The sequence below is a fragment of the Manihot esculenta genome, chromosome 9 (assembly GCF_001659605.2).
Source record: "Manihot esculenta cultivar AM560-2 chromosome 9, M.esculenta_v8, whole genome shotgun sequence".
In the NCBI taxonomy this organism is placed as follows: domain Eukaryota; kingdom Viridiplantae; phylum Streptophyta; class Magnoliopsida; order Malpighiales; family Euphorbiaceae; genus Manihot; species Manihot esculenta.
Genome location: NC_035169.2, coordinates 20,254,399 through 20,275,377, shown reverse-complemented (window position 1 = coordinate 20,275,377; position 20,979 = coordinate 20,254,399). Strand labels below are relative to the sequence as shown.

Genomic DNA, 20,979 nt, shown 5'->3' with positions numbered 1-20,979 from the left:
AAAAAGGTTTCAGCCACTCATGGCTGAACCAAAATAGAAAATAAAAGAAAAGAACAAAAGATGAAGAAGAACCGAAGATGGAGAGCCTTGTGGAGATGGTGGCCGAATCTTGGAAGAGAGGAGTCCTTGGTGCCGGCCACTTAAGGAGGCTTTTATATGGGATTTAAGATGCTGCCTAGGTCTTTTTGCTTGCTGCCCAAGTTTCTTCAAGTGGCTGCCCAAGTGCTGTCCACGTTTGCTTGCACAAGTTGTGCCGCCCATGCACATGTGAAGTGGGGGAGGCGTGTGCTTGGTCTTCAAAAGCAAGGAGTGGGGTCCTTGCTCTTACTTGCTACCTGTAACGACCCGAAAATCGGACCGCTACCGGCGCTAGGATCCAGATCGGCTTAAGGCCGCCGGGACCCGTAGCAAGCCAAACATTCATCCTGTGAACCTGTTTAATCCCATACATGATCAACAACATACATAAAAATTTTAAACTTTTCTTTCATTCATTCACCAAACTCAACCTGTGCATGCACTATACATAATCATAATCATCAACCCACACTGGAGTCCTCAACAAATGCTCCAATGGGGTAACATACATACATTAAGTTTGGTTTTCAATAATCATCATTAAACATTAAGATCATGTACTAGAAAGGGATTAATATAATACTATGGTCAAGCACAACTCTAAACTTCCATAAACATTATTACGTAACATTTCTATATCATACTTTTACATTACAACATATTCATGTCCACATCTAGTTATATTACATAACACATGACTCTACTCCTGCTGACCTCCTGGTCTACCCTGTACCTGCAAACATGGGGGTTAAGGGAGAGGGGTGAGCTATAAAGCCCAGTGAGCAGAATAATTAAACATTCAATTTAAATTTCATGCTTTCATGAAATGCAACATATCACAAACAATTCACATCAAGGATGAACTTGTCACCAATAGCCCACTACTCATTCCAATAGTGCCAGGGGCGTAGACTGGGCCTCACTGGTCTTTCTCTTACATTACATGCATAACATAACATTCTAATATGCCAGGGGCATAGAATGGGCCTCACTGGTCTTTCTCTTACATAGTGCCAGGGGCGTAGAATGGGCCTCACTGGTCTTCCATACCGTATCACATCATATCATAACGTAGTGCGGCTAAAGGATCATCCAACATTCATCCACATCAACAACATATTATGCAATGCAACATATTCGTGAATTCTAATGCAAGCACCCTAGTATATCTCATGGCATTCATGATGCGTGTATCATGCTCAGAATTTATTTATTATTTACTTTAAAACATAAAGAGTTATTCCACTCACCTCTGGCTGAAGCTCTAACAGACTCAGAAGCAGCTGAACTCACTGCTGAGGTTCTCGGTTCCTCGGGTCCGAACCTACACAGGTGGACTCAAATGAGGGACCTAACATACATAAACATGACTCTAAAATACTCCCCAAAAACCCCCTAAAACACCTTAAAACAATCACATAAATCATGCAAAGGAGGACGGAACAGGGCACTTTCGGCGGCCAAAAGGCCCTCTAGAGCCGAAAGTCATGCACCTTCGACGGCACTTTCGGCGGCCGAAGGTTCCCTCCAGAGACGAAACTCATGCATGTTCGGCGGCACCTTCGGCAGTCGAAACTCCCTTCCAGAGCCGAAAGTCCACTTTCGGGGGCAAGGTTCGGCAGTCGATACATGCTACCAAAGGCAGGTTCGGCGGCCGAAAGAGCCTTTGGCTGCCGAACCTGAGTTCTTCTCAAAGGGCAGAAACTCAGCTCAACATGCATAAACACCTCCCAACTCATTCAATCATGTATTTTCCTATTCTACAACATGCATACTCAAGCATACAAGCTCCTAGGGGCTTCAAACTATCCTAAACCCCATCTACAACACATCAAACATGCATATCCAACATACATTGTTCATAAACGCACAGTAAACCCATAAACTCCACATAAACCTACACATGCATTTCTACCCCAAGAAACTTCATAAAACTTACTTAAAACATTAAAGGAACTATGGATATACTCTTACCTCTTGAAGAACGAGAGGAGAGACGATCCAACTTGGAGATGGGAGAGATCTCAACTCTTTGGTCTCCAAGCTTCCAAAACTCGCTCTTTTGCTCAAATATCTTCAAATCAACATAAAGCTTGTTAAAACATGAAAGATCGAAGGAAAAACATCTAAAATGAACCATGGGAGAGCAAGAACTCACCGTGGCCGAAAATGGGGAGAAAACTCGCCCGTTTCGGCCATGGAGCTCTTATATAGGGGCTGGCAGACCACCTTTCGGCAGCCTAAAGTGCCTCCAAAACTCATGCAAGTTCGGCGGCCGAACATGAGGTTCGGCGGCCGAACCTTTGAAACTTTTGGAAGCCTAACTTGCCCCCCTAAACCATCCCACGTTCGGCGGCTGAACTTGAGGTTCGACGGCTGAACTTGAGGTTCGGCGGCCGAACCTGGAAATGTCTCCTTGGTCTTTTCTTTTAAAACTCAATTTCCTTTTTGCTTAATACCATATGATACATTAAAACATTTTATAAAAACATGATTTTACCCTTCTAGAGGTTTCCGACATCCGAGATTCCACCGGACGGTAGGAATTCCGATACCGGAGTCTAGCCGAGTATTACATTCTTCCCCCCTTAAGAACATTCGTCCCCGAATGTTCATCAAACAAACACATGGCATAGCATAAAACATAAACATTCATATAAAGCACATAAAACTCACCTTAGAAGAGATGAGGATATTGCTGGAGCATAGACTCTCGTGTCTCCTAGGTACACTCTTCGATGTTGTGGTGATTCCAAAGGACTTTCACCATCGGGATCTCCTTATTTCTCAACATTCTAATCTGAGTGTCAAGAATCCATACTGGCTGTTCAACATAAATGAGATCCTCTTGGATCTCCATATCAGGCTTGTAACAGCCCGGAAACTGAACTGCCACCGGCACTAGGATCCAGATCGACTTAAGGTCGCCGGGACCCGTAGTAAGCCTGCTATCCTGTCTGTATACCTGTGAAATCCCATACATGATCATACATTTTCTGTAAAAACATAAAACTTTTCTTCATTCCAAGGCTTAACCTGTGCATGCACTCTTTCTGTTCTCTACTAATCCCTACTAGAGCTCCTCATGGCTCTAGGCGGATCAAACTCATCATGTTAAGCCTGGTTTTGCTCATAAACATACAACACTAAAGAAACATACATAAACTGATCATGTGACTCCACAAAGGGATTACAACTCTTATAAGTCAAGCACTATTCTATACACTGTCCATATACACTATCTCTATACATTTACATGTCCACACTAACTATTACACCACTCTGTACTCTTCCTGTACCCTGCTGAGTTCTCTCTGACCTCTGAACCTGCACAACTGGAGTTAGGGGAGAGGGATGAGCTACTATAGCCCAGTGAGTAGAATAGTAAGAAAAACACAGGTGCTAAAACATGCTCTCATGTAATGCAACACATAATCACATCACCTCGGCCGGACGGATCAAAACTCCCTCTATCTCATCTGGGGTACCGGAGTACCATGTGCCTGGTCCCCGTAGGGCTGTTCCAGGTCTTGCCTCTGAGGGCTAATGAATCCTCACGAAGTCCGTGCCGTCTCACATAAGCAATGTACAAGGAGCCATGCCAAGTACAAGGATACATGCAATGCGTCATAGTTGTGTACTCTAATGCACTCACCCTATTGCATAGTCATGATGCATGAAGCATGATAAAATATTCAGTTGTCATATTAAAACAAGTTAAGTTCCACTCACCTTTACTTATCTCTGAACGGACTCTGCGACACTGGACTCACTGCTGACTTCCCTGATTCCTCTGGTCCGTACCTACACAGGTGGACTCAAATGAGGGACCAAACTCACTCAAGAACATCTCTAAGAAACTCCCCAAAACCCCTCTAAACAAACCGAAAACCATCACATAAAACATGCAAAAGAAAGCTGGACAGGGCACTTTCGGCGGCAGGTTCGGCGGCCGAAACCCCACTCCAGAGACGAAACTCATGCATGTTCGGCGGCACCTTCGGCGGCCGAAGGTCTCGTCCAGAGACGAAACTCACACACTTTCGGCGGCCGAACTCCCTCTTTTGGCGGCCGAAAGTCTCTATCTAAACCGAAAGCCTAGCTTTCGGGGGCAACCTTTGGCAGCCGAAACTGCCTCCACAAGGGGTTCGGCGGCCGAACCTTCCTTCGGCGGCCGAACCTGGTTTTTGCCCGAAGGGCAGAACCCTGCTCTGTTTCATGCAAACTGTGCCCAAAAACCTACAAACATGCATATCAACTACTCCCAACGAGCATAGACACATATATATGCACAAGGGGTCTAAAACTACCCTAAAACCCCAAACAAACATAGCACATAACACTTAAACATGTTTGAACACCACAAATCACCAAAAACCTCACTTTAACCTAAACATGCATACTACCCATACAAACTTCATAAAACCTTTCAAAATCATCAAAGAAGCTCAGGATCTTCACTTACCTCTTACACCACTTGAGGATGAAGGATCCTAACGTGGAGATATGAAGAAAAGCTCTTCCAAAGCTCCAAGCTTCAAAACTTGGTTCTTTTGCTCAAAACCTTCATAAGTCACCAAAACTCTTAAAACTCTTGAAAGATTTGATGAAAATCATGGAAAACATGAAAGTCAACGTGGGAGAGGCTGAAACTCACCTCTGGCTGCAAGTGGAGGAGAAATAACCTCCTTCCACCGACCCTTGGCCCTTTTATAGGTGGCTGGCCAGACCACCTTCGGCAGCCGAACGTGAAGCCGCAATCATGCAATGTTCGGCGGCCGAAAGTGACCTTCGGCGGCCGAACCTTTGCATTTCTCCCTTGTTGCTTTTCTTTTTCAAAACTCAATGCTTTTAACACGTCAAAACATGAAAACAAGTGAAACGACCTTGGAAAACATATGTATTACCCTTCTCGAGGGTTCCGACACCCGAGATTCCACCGGACTACAGGAATTCCGATGCCGGACTCGAGCCGGGTATTACATTCTCCCCCCCTTAAGAACATTCATCCCCGAATGTCCCTAACACAACATAAACACATAGAAAAGGGGAAAAACTAACCTTAAAACAGATATGGGTATTGCTGGAGCATGGACTCCCGAGTCTCCCAAGTGCAATCTTCTAGGTTGTGGTGGTTCCACAGAACTTTCACCATTGGTATCTCCTTGTTTCTCAGCTTTCTGATCTGGGTGTCAAGGATCCGCACGGGCTGCTCTATATAGGTGAGATCACTTAAGATTTCCACCTCAGGTTCACTAAGAACCTTCTCTGGATCTGACACAAACTTCCGCAACATAGAAATATGGAATACCGGGTGAATTCTTTCCATAGAAGCCGGTAAATCTAGCTTATACGACACAGGTCTGATCTTCTGCAAGATCTCAAAGGGACCAATGTACCGTGGGGCCAGTTTACCCTTCTTTCCAAACCGAACCACTCCCTTCATCGGAGACACCTTAAGCAATACCATATCCCCCTCCTGGAACTCTATCTGCTTCCTACGGATGTCTGCATAGCTTTTCTGTCTGCTTACAGCTGTTCTGATCCTCTCTCGATGATAGGCACTAACTTGCTGGTTATCTCAACTAACTCTGGCCCTGCAAGAGTTTTCTCTCCTACCTCTTCCCAGCAAACAGGTGTTCGACACTTCCTCCCATACAGAGCTTCATAAGGAGCCATCCCTATGCTAGCATGATGGCTGTTGTTGTAGGCAAACTCCACCAGAGGTAGATGCTGCCTCCAAGAACCGCCAAAGTCTAACACACACATTCTCAGCATATCTTCAATGGTCTGGATGGTTCTCTCTGACTGACCGTCTGTCTGTGGATGGAAAGCAGTGTTGAAATCCAACCTTGTGCCCATTTCCTTTTGCAGACTCCGCCAAAACCTGGAGGTGAACTGAGGTCCTCGATCTGATACGATCGACACTGGAACTCCATGCAACCTTACTATCTCATCTACATACACCTGCGCCAACTTGTCCACAGAGTAGTTACTCCTAACTGGAATGAAGTGAGCAGATTTAATGAGTCTATCCACAATCACCCATATGGAGTCTAGTCTGTTAGACGTCGCCGGTAACCCCACTACAAAATCCATAGCTAGGTTCTCCCATTTCCATTCTGGAATCGGCAGTGGGTTAAGCATTCCAGCCGGCTTCTGGTGCTCTAGCTTCACCCTTTGACATGTCTCGCAGGCTGACACGAACTGTGCCACTTCTCTCTTCATTGCTGGCCACCAATACACCCTTCGCAGATCTTGATACATCTTGGTGGCTCCCGGGTGAATGCTATACCGCGTATTATGAGCTTCCCTCATAATGTCTGCTTTCAAACTGCTATCATCTGGTACACATAACCTCTTACCGTGCCGAAGAATCCCCTCACCGTCAAATCGGAACTCTGCACTGTGGCCAGACTGAACAGTCCTGGCAATCTTCACTAACTCGGGGTCTTCGTGCTGTTTCAGAGCCACTTGCTCTAGAAACACTGGTGTCACTCTCATCTGTGCGAGCAAAGCACCTGTACCAGATAACTGCAACTGTAACCCTTCTTCCACGAGCTTGTAGAAATCCTTCACCACCGGTCTTCTCTCTACTGCAATGTGGGATAAACTGCCAAGTGACTTCCGGCTTAAGGCATCAGCTACAACATTAGCCTTGCCCGGATGATACTGGATCTTACAATCGTAATCACTGAGCAATTCTACCCACCGTCTCTGCCTCAAGTTTAACTCTCTCTGACTTAAGATGTGCTGCAGGCTCTTATGATCCGTATAGATCTCACATTTTACCCCATAGAGGTAATGCCTCCACATCTTAAGTGCAAAGATAACAGCTTCCATCTCAAGATCGTGTGTCGGGTAATTCAGCTCGTGCTTCTTCAGCTGTCTAGAAGCATAAGCTATCACTCGGTCATTTTGCATCAACACACAACCTAATCCCACTCGGGATGCATCACAGAACACTGTGAAATCTTCATCACTGATCGGCAGAGCTAACACCGGTGCTGAAGTCAACCGTCTCTTCAACTCTGCAAAACTCTCCTCACATTCCTCTGACCACACAAACTTCTGATTCTTTCTGGTCAGTCTGGTCATAAGAGCAGCTATCTTCGAGAAGTCCTGAACAAACCTCCGATAGTAGCCTGCCAAACCCAAAAAACTCTTGATCTCTGTCACTGTAGTGGGTGTAGGCCAGTTGGCTACTGCCTCTACCTTTTTGGGATCAACTGCTATACCTTCCTCTGATACAACATGTCCTAAAAAGGAAATGCTCCTTAGCCAGAACTCGCACTTGGAGAACTTGGCATACAAGCCATGCTCTCTCAAGGTTTGCAGCACTATCCGCAGATGCTGGGCATGGTCCTCTGCATTCCTGGAGTACACCAAGATATCATCAATAAAGACGATCACAAAACGATCCAAGTACTCCCTGAAAACCCTGTTCATGAGATCCATGAATGCTGCAGGGGCGTTAGTCAACCCGAACGGCATCACAAGGAACTCATAATGCCCATATCTGGTTCTGAAAGCAGTCTTGGATACATCTCCTTCCCTGATCTTCAACTGGTGGTATCCGGATCTCAGATCTATTTTAGAAAAACAACCTGCTCCTGCCAGCTGGTCGAATAGATCATCGATCCTGGGTAACGGATACTTATTTTTGATAGTGACTTTGTTCAACTGTCTGTAGTCGACACAAAGTCTCAGAGGTCCATCCTTCTTTCTGACAAATAATACTGGAGCACCCCAGGGTGAGGTACTCGGGCGGATGAAACCCTTAGCTACCAAATCCTGTAACTGCTCTTTCAACTCTCGCAACTCTGCTGGTGCCATCCTGTAGGGAGGAATAGAGATCGGTTTGGCATTGGGCATCAACTCAATCTCGAACTCTATTTCCCTATCCGGTGGCAGTCCTGGAAGCTCTTCAGGAAACAAATCGGGGAAGTCTCTAACAACTGGTACTGAGGATGGTTCCCTAACCTGACTGTCTAGCTCTCTCACAGAAGCTAGGAACCCCTGACACCCCTTCCTTAACATCCTACGAGCCTGGAGGGCTGATATCAAACCCCTAGGTGTCCCTCTCCTGTCTCCTCTGAAGACACACTCTGACCCATCCTGGTCTCTAACACTGACTACCTTGTCTCTACAGTTCAGGGTAGCATCATACGTAGATAACCAGTCCATCCCTAGAATGACATCAAAATCTGTCAACTCTAGAACCACCAGGTCAGCTGGAAGGTATCTACCCTCTATGCACACTGGACTGAACCGACAGACTGACTCTGCCAAAGATGGATCACATTTGGGTCCACTGACCCATAGAGGACACTCTAACTCAGACACCATCAGACCCAACCTCTCTGCAGCTCTAGAAGAAATGAAAGAGTGAGAAGCACCGGGGTCCATTAAAGCATACACCTCAGAACACCCAATGATGAGATTACCTGACACCACCGTGTTCGACGTGTCTGCCTCCTGCTGAGTCAGGGTGAAAATCCGTGCTGGGGCTGACGGACCTGCACCTCGGGAACCCATCCCTGATGAAGAGGCTGCCCCTCTTCCTCTTCCTCTGCCACTGCTTGGTGGTATGGCTGAAGCTACTGGCTGTACTACACTGCCCGTACTCATCTGCTGGGATGGTGCAACTAAAGTCGCCTGAGGACATTCTCGTGCATAATGTCCCTCCTGCCCACATCTATAGTAGGCGGTGGATCCCAACTGACAAGCTCCTCTATGCTGTTTGCCACACCTCTTGCACACTGGAAAATCTGCGCCAGAACTGGAGCCACTACTCATGCCCAGACCCGACTTAAGCCTGTTCCAGAACTTGCCTCTCTTTCCTCTGAATTTCTCCCATCTCTTCTTACTTGCACTTGCTGTACTCTGTGAGGAGGAACCGGGTTTAACACCAGACGACTGTGCCTTGACTACACCTTGACTTATGGCACTGGCCTCCATCTTTCTAGCAGCATCCACAATAGAGTGGAAACTTTCCTTCTCCGCATGAAGAATCAAAGAGAAATACCTGGGATGAAGCCTTGTGGCATATCTCTTTGCCTTCTTCTGATCTGTATCACATGCCTGACCGACATATGGCAACAATTCCAGGAACTTATCTGTATATTCATCAACACTCATCTCCTCCGTCTGTCTCAACTGCTCAAACTCCACAACCTTTAGTTCCCTGGAACTGTCAGGAAAAGCCCATCCAGCAAATTCGTTGGCGAACTCTTCCCATGTCATACTCTCAAGTCTCGGGTCCACATAGTTCTTGAACCATTCTCTAGCTTTCTTGCACTTTAAAGTGAACCCTGCCATCTCAATCACTCTACCATCATCTGCTCCCAACTCACTTGTTATCATTCTGACTGCACTGAGATACTCAAAGGGATCATCTCCTGTATTGAATTTAGGAGCATCCAACTTTAAGTACTCGGTCATCTTCACCTTACTTCCCCCTGAAGAACTGGGTTGCTGTGCTTCCACAACAGGGGCTACTGGTTCAGGAGGTGGTGGTGGAGGCACCGGTTCCCTCACTACAGGCTGTACTGGACTTGGATGAACAGGTGGGGGTGGATACATGTGAGATGGTGGATAAAAGGAAGGATAGGGCATATATGGCATGTAGGGTGGATATGGGGCAAAGCTGGAGTAATCCGACGTGCCTCCCATCGGATACTCTGGGCCCTGAGGAAAGGGTGGATAGCCAAACCCCGAGGCCTGCATGCCTCCCTGGGACTCCCCCATACCTTCTTCTGACCTTCCTACACCCATGCTTACATCTCTACTCTGATCCTCTTCCATCACACCTCTTTCTTCTACTGACCTTCCCCCTCTGCTTACTCCTCTCCTGCTCTCGTCAGAAGACCTTCTCGGGTCTCGTGACGTTCCTTCCCTGCTTGACCTGTGAGATCTTGCCCTTGGCAAGGCAGGTGGACGAGCAGCTGTACCCTCACTTATAGGTGGGACTCCAGTCAATCTCGCGGATCGACGAGTTCCTCGCATCTTCACTCTCTGGAAAACAACAAATCACATAACACATCAGCAACACATCAAAAACATGCACATGCAGAACTCATGGCATTGCACATCAGCATAACATCCTATCCTCGTGGACATGTTTTTCCTATGGTGCTTGACCTGATAAACCTCTCTATGAGCCCAACTCTCTCTCATAGGTCCGACCATGTGAACCTAGGGCTCTGATACCAATCTGTAACAGCCCGGAAACCGAACTGCCACCGGCACTAGGATCCAGATCGACTTAAGGTCGCCGGGACCCGTAGTAAGCCTGCTATCCTGTCTGTATACCTGTGAAATCCCATACATGATCATACATTTTCTGTAAAAACATAAAACTTTTCTTCATTCCAAGGCTTAACCTGTGCATGCACTCTTTCTGTTCTCTACTAATCCCTACTAGAGCTCCTCATGGCTCTAGGCGGATCAAACTCATCATGTTAAGCCTGGTTTTGCTCATAAACATACAACACTAAAGAAACATACATAAACTGATCATGTGACTCCACAAAGGGATTACAACTCTTATAAGTCAAGCACTATTCTATACACTGTCCATATACACTATCTCTATACATTTACATGTCCACACTAACTATTACACCACTCTGTACTCTTCCTGTACCCTGCTGAGTTCTCTCTGACCTCTGAACCTGCACAACTGGAGTTAGGGGAGAGGGATGAGCTACTATAGCCCAGTGAGTAGAATAGTAAGAAAAACACAGGTGCTAAAACATGCTCTCATGTAATGCAACACATAATCACATCACCTCGGCCGGACGAATCAAAACTCCCTCTATCTCATCTGGGGTACCGGAGTACCATGTGCCTAGTCCTCGTAGGGCTGTTCCAGGTCTTTGTGCCTGGTCCCCGTAGGGCTGTTCCAGGTCTTGCCTCTGAGGGCTAATGAATCCTCACGAAGTCCGTGCCGTCTCACATAAGCAATGTACAAGGAGCCATGCCAAGTACAAGGATACATGCAATGCGTCATAGTCGTGTACTCTAATGCACTCACCCTATTGCATAGTCATGATGCATGAAGCATGATAAAATATTCAGTTGTCATATTAAAACAAGTTAAGTTCCACTCACCTTTACTTATCTCTGAACGGACTCTGCGACACTGGACTCACTGCTGACTTCCCTGATTCCTCTGGTCCGTACCTACACAGGTGGACTCAAATGAGGGACCAAACTCACTCAAGAACATCTCTAAGAAACTCCCCAAAACCCCTCTAAACAAACCGAAAACCATCACATAAAACATGCAAAAGAAAGCTGGACAGGGCACTTTCGGCGGCAGGTTCGGCGGCCGAAACCCCACTCCAGAGATGAAACTCATGCATGTTCGGCGGCACCTTCGGCGGCCGAAGGTCTCGTCCAGAGACGAAACTCACACACTTTCGGCGGCCGAACTCCCTCTTTTGGCGGCCGAAAGTCTCTATCTAAACCGAAAGCCTAGCTTTCGGGGGCAACCTTTGGCAGCCGAAACTGCCTCCACAAGGGGTTCGGCGGCCGAACCTTCCTTCGGCGGCCGAACCTGGTTTTTGCCCGAAGGGCAGAACCCTGCTCTGTTTCATGCAAACTGTGCCCAAAAACCTACAAACATGCATATCAACTACTCCTAACGAGCATAGACACATATATATGCACAAGGGGTCTAAAACTACCCTAAAACCCCAAACAAACATAGCACATAACACTTAAACATGTTTGAACACCACAAATCACCAAAAACCTCACTTTAACCTAAACATGCATACTACCCATACAAACTTCATAAAACCTTTCAAAATCATCAAAGAAGCTCAGGATCTTCACTTACCTCTTACACCACTTGAGGATGAAGGATCCTAACGTGGAGATATGAAGAAAAGCTCTTCCAAAGCTCCAAGCTTCAAAACTTGGTTCTTTTGCTCAAAACCTTCATAAGTCACCAAAACTCTTAAAACTCTTGAAAGATTTGATGAAAATCATGGAAAACATGAAAGTCAACGTGGGAGAGGCTGAAACTCACCTCTGGCTGCAAGTGGAGGAGAAATAACCTCCTTCCACCGACCCTTGGCCCTTTTATAGGTGGCTGGCCAGACCACCTTCGGCAGCCGAACGTGAAGCCGCAATCATGCAATGTTCGGCGGCCGAAAGTGACCTTCGGCGGCCGAACCTTTGCATTTCTCCCTTGTTGCTTTTCTTTTTCAAAACTCAATGCTTTTAACACGTCAAAACATGAAAACAAGTGAAACGACCTTGGAAAACATATGTATTACCCTTCTCGAGGGTTCCGACACCCGAGATTCCACCGGACTACAGGAATTCCGATGCCGGACTCGAGCCGAGTATTACAAGGCTCACTAAGAACCTTGCCCAGATCTGACACGAACTTCCTTAACATGTAAACATGGAAAACCGGATGGATTCTCTCCATTGAAACAGGCAAGTCCAACTTGTACGATACATTTCCAATCTTTTGCAAGACTTCAAAGGGTCCAATGTACCGTGGAGCTAGCTTACCTTTCTTCCCAAACCGAATCACCCCTTTCATTGGAGACACCTTGAGCAATACCAAATCCCCCTCCTGGAACTCTACTTGCCTTCTGTGGATGTCTGCATAACTCTTCTGCCTGCTTGCAGCAGTCTTGATCCTTTCTCTGATTATGGGCACCACTCTGCTGGTGATCTCTACTAGCTCAAGCCCTGCCAAGGCCTTTTCTCCCACTTCTTCCCAACAGACAGGCGACCTGCACTTCCTTCCATACAAAGCTTCATACGGGGCCATCCCTATGCTGGCATGATGGCTGTTATTGTAGGCAAACTCCACTAAAGGTAGATGCTGCCTCCAAGAACCGCCAAAATCCAGCACACACATTCTGAGCATATCCTCTATTGTCTGGATGGTCCTCTCTGATTGTCCGTCCGTCTGTGGATGGAAAGCAGTGCTAAAATCCAACCTGGTACCTATAGCGTTCTGCAGACTCCGCCAAAACTTGGAGGTGAACTGGGGCCCTCTATCAGACACTATTGAAACAGGAACCCCATAAAGGTAGTGCCTCCACATCTTGAGTGCAAAGATTACTGCTGCCATCTCTAGGTCATGTGTAGGGTAATTCAACTCGTGCTTCTTTAGCTGCCTAGAAGCATAAGCAATCACCCTTTCATTCTGCATTAGCACACAACCCAGTCCCACACGGGACGCATCACAATACACTGAGAAGTCCTCATTACTAGCTGGCAGAGCTAACACTGGTGCTGAAGTCAACCTCTTCTTGAGCTCCTCAAAGCTCTCTTCACACTGGTCGGTCCATACAAACCTCTGGTTCTTCTTAGTCAGTCTGGTCATAGGAGCTGCAATCTTAGAGAAGTCCTGGATGAATCTCCTGTAGTAACCTGCCAAACCCAAGAAACTCTTGATCTCTGTCACTGTAGTGGTTCTAGGCCAGTTAGCTACAGCTTCCACTACAAAAAAACAGTGATTTAGCGACCAAAATTTTGGTCGCTAAAAGGCAGAATTTGGTCGCTATTATGAAATAGCGACCATTTAGCGACCAAAATGAAATGGTCGGTGTTTGGCCAGTCGCTAAATTTTTTGCGACAATCTGGAAATTGGTTGCTAAAATAGCGACCAATCAGCGACCATTTTTTGGTCGCTAATTTGGTGTCATGACAAATTAGGTATTAGAAATATTAGTCGCTAAATGGTCGCTATTTTGTCGTTAAATTTTGGTCGCTAATTTAGTCGCTATTTCGTTGTTATTTGATCGCCTCAGGGAAGAGCATTTGGTCGCTGTGTGGAAGTAAATTGGTCGTTAAATTTTGGTCGTTAAATGGTCGCTGTTTTGGTCGCTAATTTGGTCGCTATTTGATCGCATCAGAGAAGCAATTAGTCGCTATTTCGTCGCAAATTAATAGTAAAAGAAAAAAAATATTTGTTATTTAATTTGCTTTTGTGGCTGATTAGCCACTAATAAATGCATTTAAATCTGATTCATATCATTTTTTCAATAAATTCATAAACCTGCTATATAATATCAATATGTACACACACATTCCAATACATAAAACATCAAAGACAATATAAACACATCAACTTCATTCATAATTCTGAAATCTAAAAGTCCAAAACATTATTATAGTTCAACACTAAGAAACTTAAAATATCTCAAAATACATAATGGATCCAAATAGTATAAAATTCATATTATAAAATATATTATTTAAGTCAGTGAATAATGACATCATGCTAATCCATATGTGAATCACCAAGAGATCTATGAGCTGGAGGATGATGGCATCAATGAGGAAGACTGTTGTCCCATCTTTGCTGCCTGTGTTAGGAATACTTGAGCCCTTTCATGTACATTTTATGGGCTGGTCTCCACTGGATGCTCTCCCCATGGGCACATCTCATAAAAAAAGCCGTGTACTCGAGCAAAATCAAACTGACAACATATAGCAGGCTCTGGCCCACAAGTATGAGGGATATCATATGAATAGAAGGGCATCATGTGCACAAAAATATCAGTCGTTTCCTCAGCATCCCAATTTTGGCGCCATGTGTACTCTAAATTCTTTTTCAGAGCATGTTCCTTCTTTACCTCATAATGAGTCCTCTGAATAAGCATGTTCTCGAAACCCATACGGCGGAGAGATATGCCATGGTAGCTGAGTAGCCAAATGGATCTATTGCCCAAGAATTTTTAGGAACAACACCAATGTTGTCGTTCAACCACATATTCCCCTCTGCAATCTGACAATGAAGTTCCAAGAAAACATTGTTATGTGCCCAAAACACATGAATTCTAACCTGCTAACCAGCTCATAAACAAAATGCAAAAATATGTATCACAGGTAAAATTAAATGAATCAAGACACTAAAAAATATGAGGGGATTTTTTATTAGTGGATAACATAAGATATACAACATGCAAAGAGCCAAGTAAAAAGAGCAAAAAACTTAGCACAGTTTAAAAGAAAATGCTGCACACTACAAGCTCAGCAAAAAAAAGAATAAAAAAATAAAAAAATAAAATAAAATAAAAGAGTGGTGAAGGGAGATGTTCATGAGGAGCTCAGTTTATCATATCTTGCATGTAAAAGATTCAGTTTAGCATCTAACATTCCCACTTGTAATCTTTTCCCTAAAATTGCAGGTGACCCTCCATGGACCTACTAGGCACTTTGCTGAACTAGATAAAATTCCTTATTTATTGTTATTCTCCTTTCTACGTTTATTATTCTAATCTCTGTGTGTAAATGCTGCATGGATTATCTTCCACATGCCTAAGATTACCAAAGAAAATTAATCACACAAATAACCCCATTGATGCTATTTAATCTTCAACAAGTTTATATCTGTTAATGCTACTTGAAAAGCACAAGCCGAATCTATTATGGAATTGAATTCACATGTTAACTCCCATGGTTCACTATAATCCTCTGATTCAATAGGACAAAGCTCCAAAATCTAAAATACATCCTGCTACTTATAAAGTTAGGACTAAACGACTTGATTAAAGTAACCACCTAGTTCATCCAAGTAAAGGGAGAGATTTCAGAATATACCTGTTCAATTATGGCAAAGTAATGTGAATTGGCCTACATCAAGAAAAGAACCAAATATTGGTCATTAAAGATCTCAAATGCATGATTAGGTTTGTGCTTTGTAAAACTGTATTTTTATTGAATCTTAGTATTTTAATCTTAATTTAAAAAACTATTAATATAAATTTAATATATTAATATTAAAATTAATATTATCATATATATTATAAATTGAATAATATATAATATAAAAACTATTAATTGAATAGTATATAATATAAATTTAATATATTAATATTAAAATTAATAATATTATAATATCAATACTTTTAATACTAATTAAAATGATATTTTATGATAGTTTTATTTTTTACAAATTAAATATTGTTTGAGAATTAAAAACATTAAATAATTTGTAATTTGGAATGTATAATTGGTAGACAAAGTAAATTCATAGCTGTGTGTATTTCATTGGGTTCTGCACTTAAAGAGCGCCTGAATCTGTATATGAGTTATTCATAGCTGTGTGTATTCCACTGACACACATTGCAGTACATCCACTGTTGGCTTTCCTTTATAACATTATTGGTCCTTAAAGATTTCCTTTCCTTTTCTTCTTTTCTCCTTTATAAATCTAAGTCAAATTATACAATGGACTAAAACTCAAATATATTTTCGAATTTCAGTTGTATTTGCAAAGAGGGGGCTTCAAAATGACAATAACCATAACTACTGACCTAATTGTTTCACTTAAAATTCACGCTAACAGCAGCCTAAAAAGAGCAAGTAAACTCCCCAATGTTCTCCTAAGTTTGACAGTTTGTAGAGCATTAACAAAGATCAAATTCCCGAAGATTTCAGACAATTCCAAATATTTCTAAAAGAACAATGTAACCTTTTCTTTTCCTTTCATCTCTCTCTGTTTGTCAGAGACTTTTTTCTATCTTAATTTATTTACTCACCCCTTATTGCCAATGTAAATAAAAAAAGCCAAAGCATTATGGAGTTATAGAACTCGAGGCAAGAGTATTACCCGTAAGCGGGAATCAATAACATCCACATGTTGATCCAAGTCATCCTGCATGGTGGGAGAGAAATAATCGTTACAGAGCCTTGCACGATTCGACATATAAAGGACATGTTTTTGGGTACTGATATTCAAATATACAGGGGAAATAATGTAACCACCAAGTTAATGAGGAAAAAAAACATACAATAAGTCTAATGTGAAGATCAAGTTCTTCATTGACTGCCAGTGCAATATGTTTTGTACTTGTTACTGTCTCCTCCAACTTTTCAAGGCCCTCATCTTGCTCTGCTTCAAAAGCATATAGCTTGTAAGGAACCAGTACCGCAAGAAACTGACCAACATAACAATAAGAGCATCAGCAACAAGGGGTAGAAGCTTGCCTTTCATAATTTGCCACTGAAGACCGACAATGCCGTGGTTGTCCAGACCTTCAGTTCTACGCATGGCATCAGCTGGCTTTATTTCTGGACCCAACAAGCTATCCCTGTTGGCAAAGTTTGACATATTCAATGTGGAAGCCATTTGGTTTACTTTTGTTCTCAAATTTGCAACCATGTCCCTGTGACGATTCATCTCTTTCTCTGATCTGCGCATCAAAAAATGCAACACCTATAAATTTCAGAAGATCATAATAAATAAGCATCACTTTTATTTACCACATTGGGCTTTGCATGCATGGTTATTTATTTTGAACAATATAAAAATTATAATAGTGAATCACCAAAATTAAAATAGTGCAGGAAGCAAGAAATAGGACAAATTTACCCTTTATTGTACAGAGCATTGGAAGGTTAAAGTGGAAACATCTCATATAGAGAAGAGAACATATCATGCGCCAATCCAAGGAGCAAATTTGTGCTGCAAACTGTAATGAGTGAAATTTGTGCAGTAAGCACTTCTCTTTTCTCTTTTCAAATGTTCGTCCTTTCTAACCTAAAACCCTTAGGACACAACAATACCACTCAGGACATAAATTTCCCACAACAGTAACCAACATGTTCATCAATTTTGAAGAAAAAAAAATATGATATGCAATCACCAAATAATGGAGGAAGCAAGAAACAGCAGTACATCAACATTTCAAGATAAATTCAGGAGACTTGGCCACGTTCAAAGAATCAAAAGACATATGGATAGACCAGCAAATGAGGGGATGAACAAATTCAACTAGAAGAAGTGAAACAAAGTTGAAACCTGAGAAAGCACAGAGATAGAGAAGCACAACAGACTTAAAACTATTAAAAGAAAAAAACCATGCCATGAGGTAACAGCCTGGAACGAAATAGAAGCAAGAATGTAGATAACTAGACATACAGTACGACAAAAGATGATTAGCATATACAAAACACCAAAATCATGAAGGATTCGATTGTAGATAACTAGAACTAATTCACATTTTCTGCTTCCCAGGAAGCTTTGTCAAAAGGGACTGTAAGCTATAGGGACGATTGCGTGGAGAGCGACGACCGACGCCGACGATTGTGTGGAGGCCGCGATGGTTAATCGGTCGATGTCGGGAGGAGAGTGGAGGTTGGTTGGACGGTGGACAATGGACAGTGGACCCGCTGGAAGTGGTGGAGCTCAGTGCTCAGAGAAGAGGCAGAGGCATGTGTGACGTGAGGCGGCGTGGAATGGAGATTAGCGTCTCTACTCAGTGGCACGACTTTTAGATTAGGGCAAATAAGGGTACATTTCAAAACGACGTAGTATAGGTGATTTCGGTTCGGTTTAGTTCGGTCTGATAAAAAATTTTGAATTTAAAATTTTAAATTAGGAATTAGGGTTAAAGATTACAGATTAGTTATTAAGAATTAGGGTTAATTTTATTAGGGATTAGGGATTAATTAGGTATTAGATATTAGGGGTGAGCATAATTCGGTTCAAACCTAAAAAAAACCGATCGAACCAAATCGATTTCAAAATTTGGTTCGGTTTTTCATACATTTTGGTTCGGTTCGGTTTTTAATTTTAAAAATTTTAATTATTTCGATTCGGTTCGGTTTTGATAAAAAAAAATCAAAAAAACCGAACCGAATCGATTAATGATAATAATATGTTTTTTCAATAATATAGAGAAATTAAATCATATTAAAATTAAAATATTTCAATTAAATTTTAAAATACTAAAAATAAAGTGTAAAAAATAAAAAAAATTATTAAAAATCGAAACCGATCAAACCGAACCGAATCGAACTGAATCAGACCGGTTCGATTCGATTCGATTTCTGATCAAAATCGGTTCGGTTCGGTTTTTATAAACACTAAAATTTCAATTTTCGGTTTATTCGGTTCAGTTCGATTTTGAACCGAACCGACCGAATGCTCACCCCTAATAGATATTAGGGATTAGGATTAGGAATTAGGTTAGATTGTTCCTTAAATTGTCAAAACGACGTCGTTTTGAAATCACTTAATTTAAAATTTTAAATAAAATAAAATTTAATTAAAAATTAAATTAAAACTTTAAAAATAAAAAGGTCGCTGATTGGTCGCTATTTAGCGACTAATTATTTTAGTCGCTAAATATGGTCGCAAAATATCCCCGCCCAAACAGTTGTCGCAATTTCGTCGCAAATATGGTCGCAAATAACTCGCGCCATTAATTCCCGCTAAATTTAGCGACCATTTTATATTTGGTCGCTAAATAGCGACCAATTAACGACCAAAAATTGGTCGTTAAGCTTTTTGTTAAATAAATATATTATTTCATTCATTTAGTCGCAGAATGGTCGCTGATTGGTAGCTATATAGCGACCAAAAAATATGGTCGCTAATTTTGGTCGCAATTTCACAGTTTTTTTGTAGTGTTCCACTTTCTTGAGGTCTACCTCAATTCCATTTTCTGACACCACATGCCCCAAGAAGGAGATGCTCCTCAGCCAGAACTCACACTTGGAGAACTTGGCATACAAGCCATGTTCCCTCAAGGTCTGCAAAACCAACCTCAGATGATGGGCATGCTCCTCTGTATTCCTGGAATACACTAAGATATCATCTATGAAGACAATAACAAAGTGATCCAGGTATTGGCTAAATACTCTGTTCATGAGATCCATGAATGCTGCAGGGGCATTGGTTAACCCGAACGGCATCACAAGGAACTCATAGTGCCCATATCTGGTCCTGAATGTTGTCTTCGGTACATCCTCTTCCTTTATCCTCAGCTGATGGTACCCTGATCTCAGATCTATCTTGGAGAAACAACCTGCTCCTGATAGTTGGTCGAATAGATCGTCGCTCCTTGGCCGTGTACTTATTCTTGGTAGTGACTTTGTTCAACTGCCTATAGTCGATACAAAGTCTAAGAGATCCATCCTTCTTTTTCACAAATAGTACTGAAGCACCCCAAGGTGAGGTACTCGGTCGGATGAAGCCTCTATCTACCAACTCTTGCAACTGCTCCTTAAGCTCTTTCAATTCTGCTGGCGCCATCCTGTAGGGAGGGATAGAGATCGGTCTATGACAGGAGCGGTTGTCGAAGCCGGTCAAAAATAACCTTCTTGGTTACCTACAAATACAACTGTAGACAGTGGTGAAGGATCATATCCACAGAGAATTGATTACCTATTTATTTATCTTAATCAAGACCAATCAAACCAATGGAAAGCACAAGTGAAGGCAGTAATTGCAAATAGAACAAAAGTAAAGTGCAAGGAAAGTAAAAAGGGGGGTTTTGAGATGATTTGATTAACAACTAATGAAAGCAATTAAAACAGCAAGTAATTAAAATAAAAGAGGAAATCAATAAGAGAAAGGTCTAGTTGAAGATATGGATCCACTTTGGTTGTTTGGGTTGATCATTGAAACATGGTAATCTTGATTAACTCAATAGGTTGGTTATGGGGGTGGAAGACGCTTCTCACCACCATGTCTTTCCTTATGAACAAATTGATTAGGGAACGTCCTCTAACCAATTACTAATCAACAAATTGCCAAGGAACGTCCTTGGGCCATAGGCATCAAAATAATTGCCAATTGCATGAAGAACAAGAAAGATCCAAACCCTAACTACTCAAACGCATGAGATGATGTTAGATCATGCAATTTCTTGGGTTTTTACACCAAGTGTTCTATGGACAGAATATTTCCAGCAATTACGGACTAACAAATATCCTAATCCAACAATCAATTAACTTTACAATCAAGAATCAAGTGGCCAATTTGATCAAAACAACAAAGCAATCTTTATAATTAAGCACAATTGCATGAATATTGAATAAAATCAAAGACAAAAGTTTCTGTTCAGATCTCACAACCTTTTAAACAACCTTAGTTTCAACCAAACTTCAACTAGAAATAGGGTTTCAGCC

General features: G+C 42.5%; 1 protein-coding gene across 1 annotated transcript; it reads right to left on the bottom strand.

Annotated features, from left to right (window-relative positions):
- Window positions 1-1,350: 1,350 nt before the first annotated feature.
- Window positions 1,351-19,269, bottom strand: LOC122724622 (syntaxin-52-like; the record flags this gene model as incomplete). Its single annotated transcript, XM_043960152.1, has 8 exons — window positions 19,203-19,269; window positions 18,064-18,256; window positions 17,050-17,255; window positions 16,854-16,954; window positions 16,673-16,717; window positions 15,661-15,693; window positions 14,694-14,845; window positions 1,351-1,402 (listed from the first exon to the last, which is right to left on the bottom strand). Coding segments are annotated over exons 1-8 (849 nt in total), but the record flags the coding sequence as incomplete, so codon positions are not given.
- Between the last annotated feature and the right edge of the window lie 1,710 nt (window positions 19,270-20,979).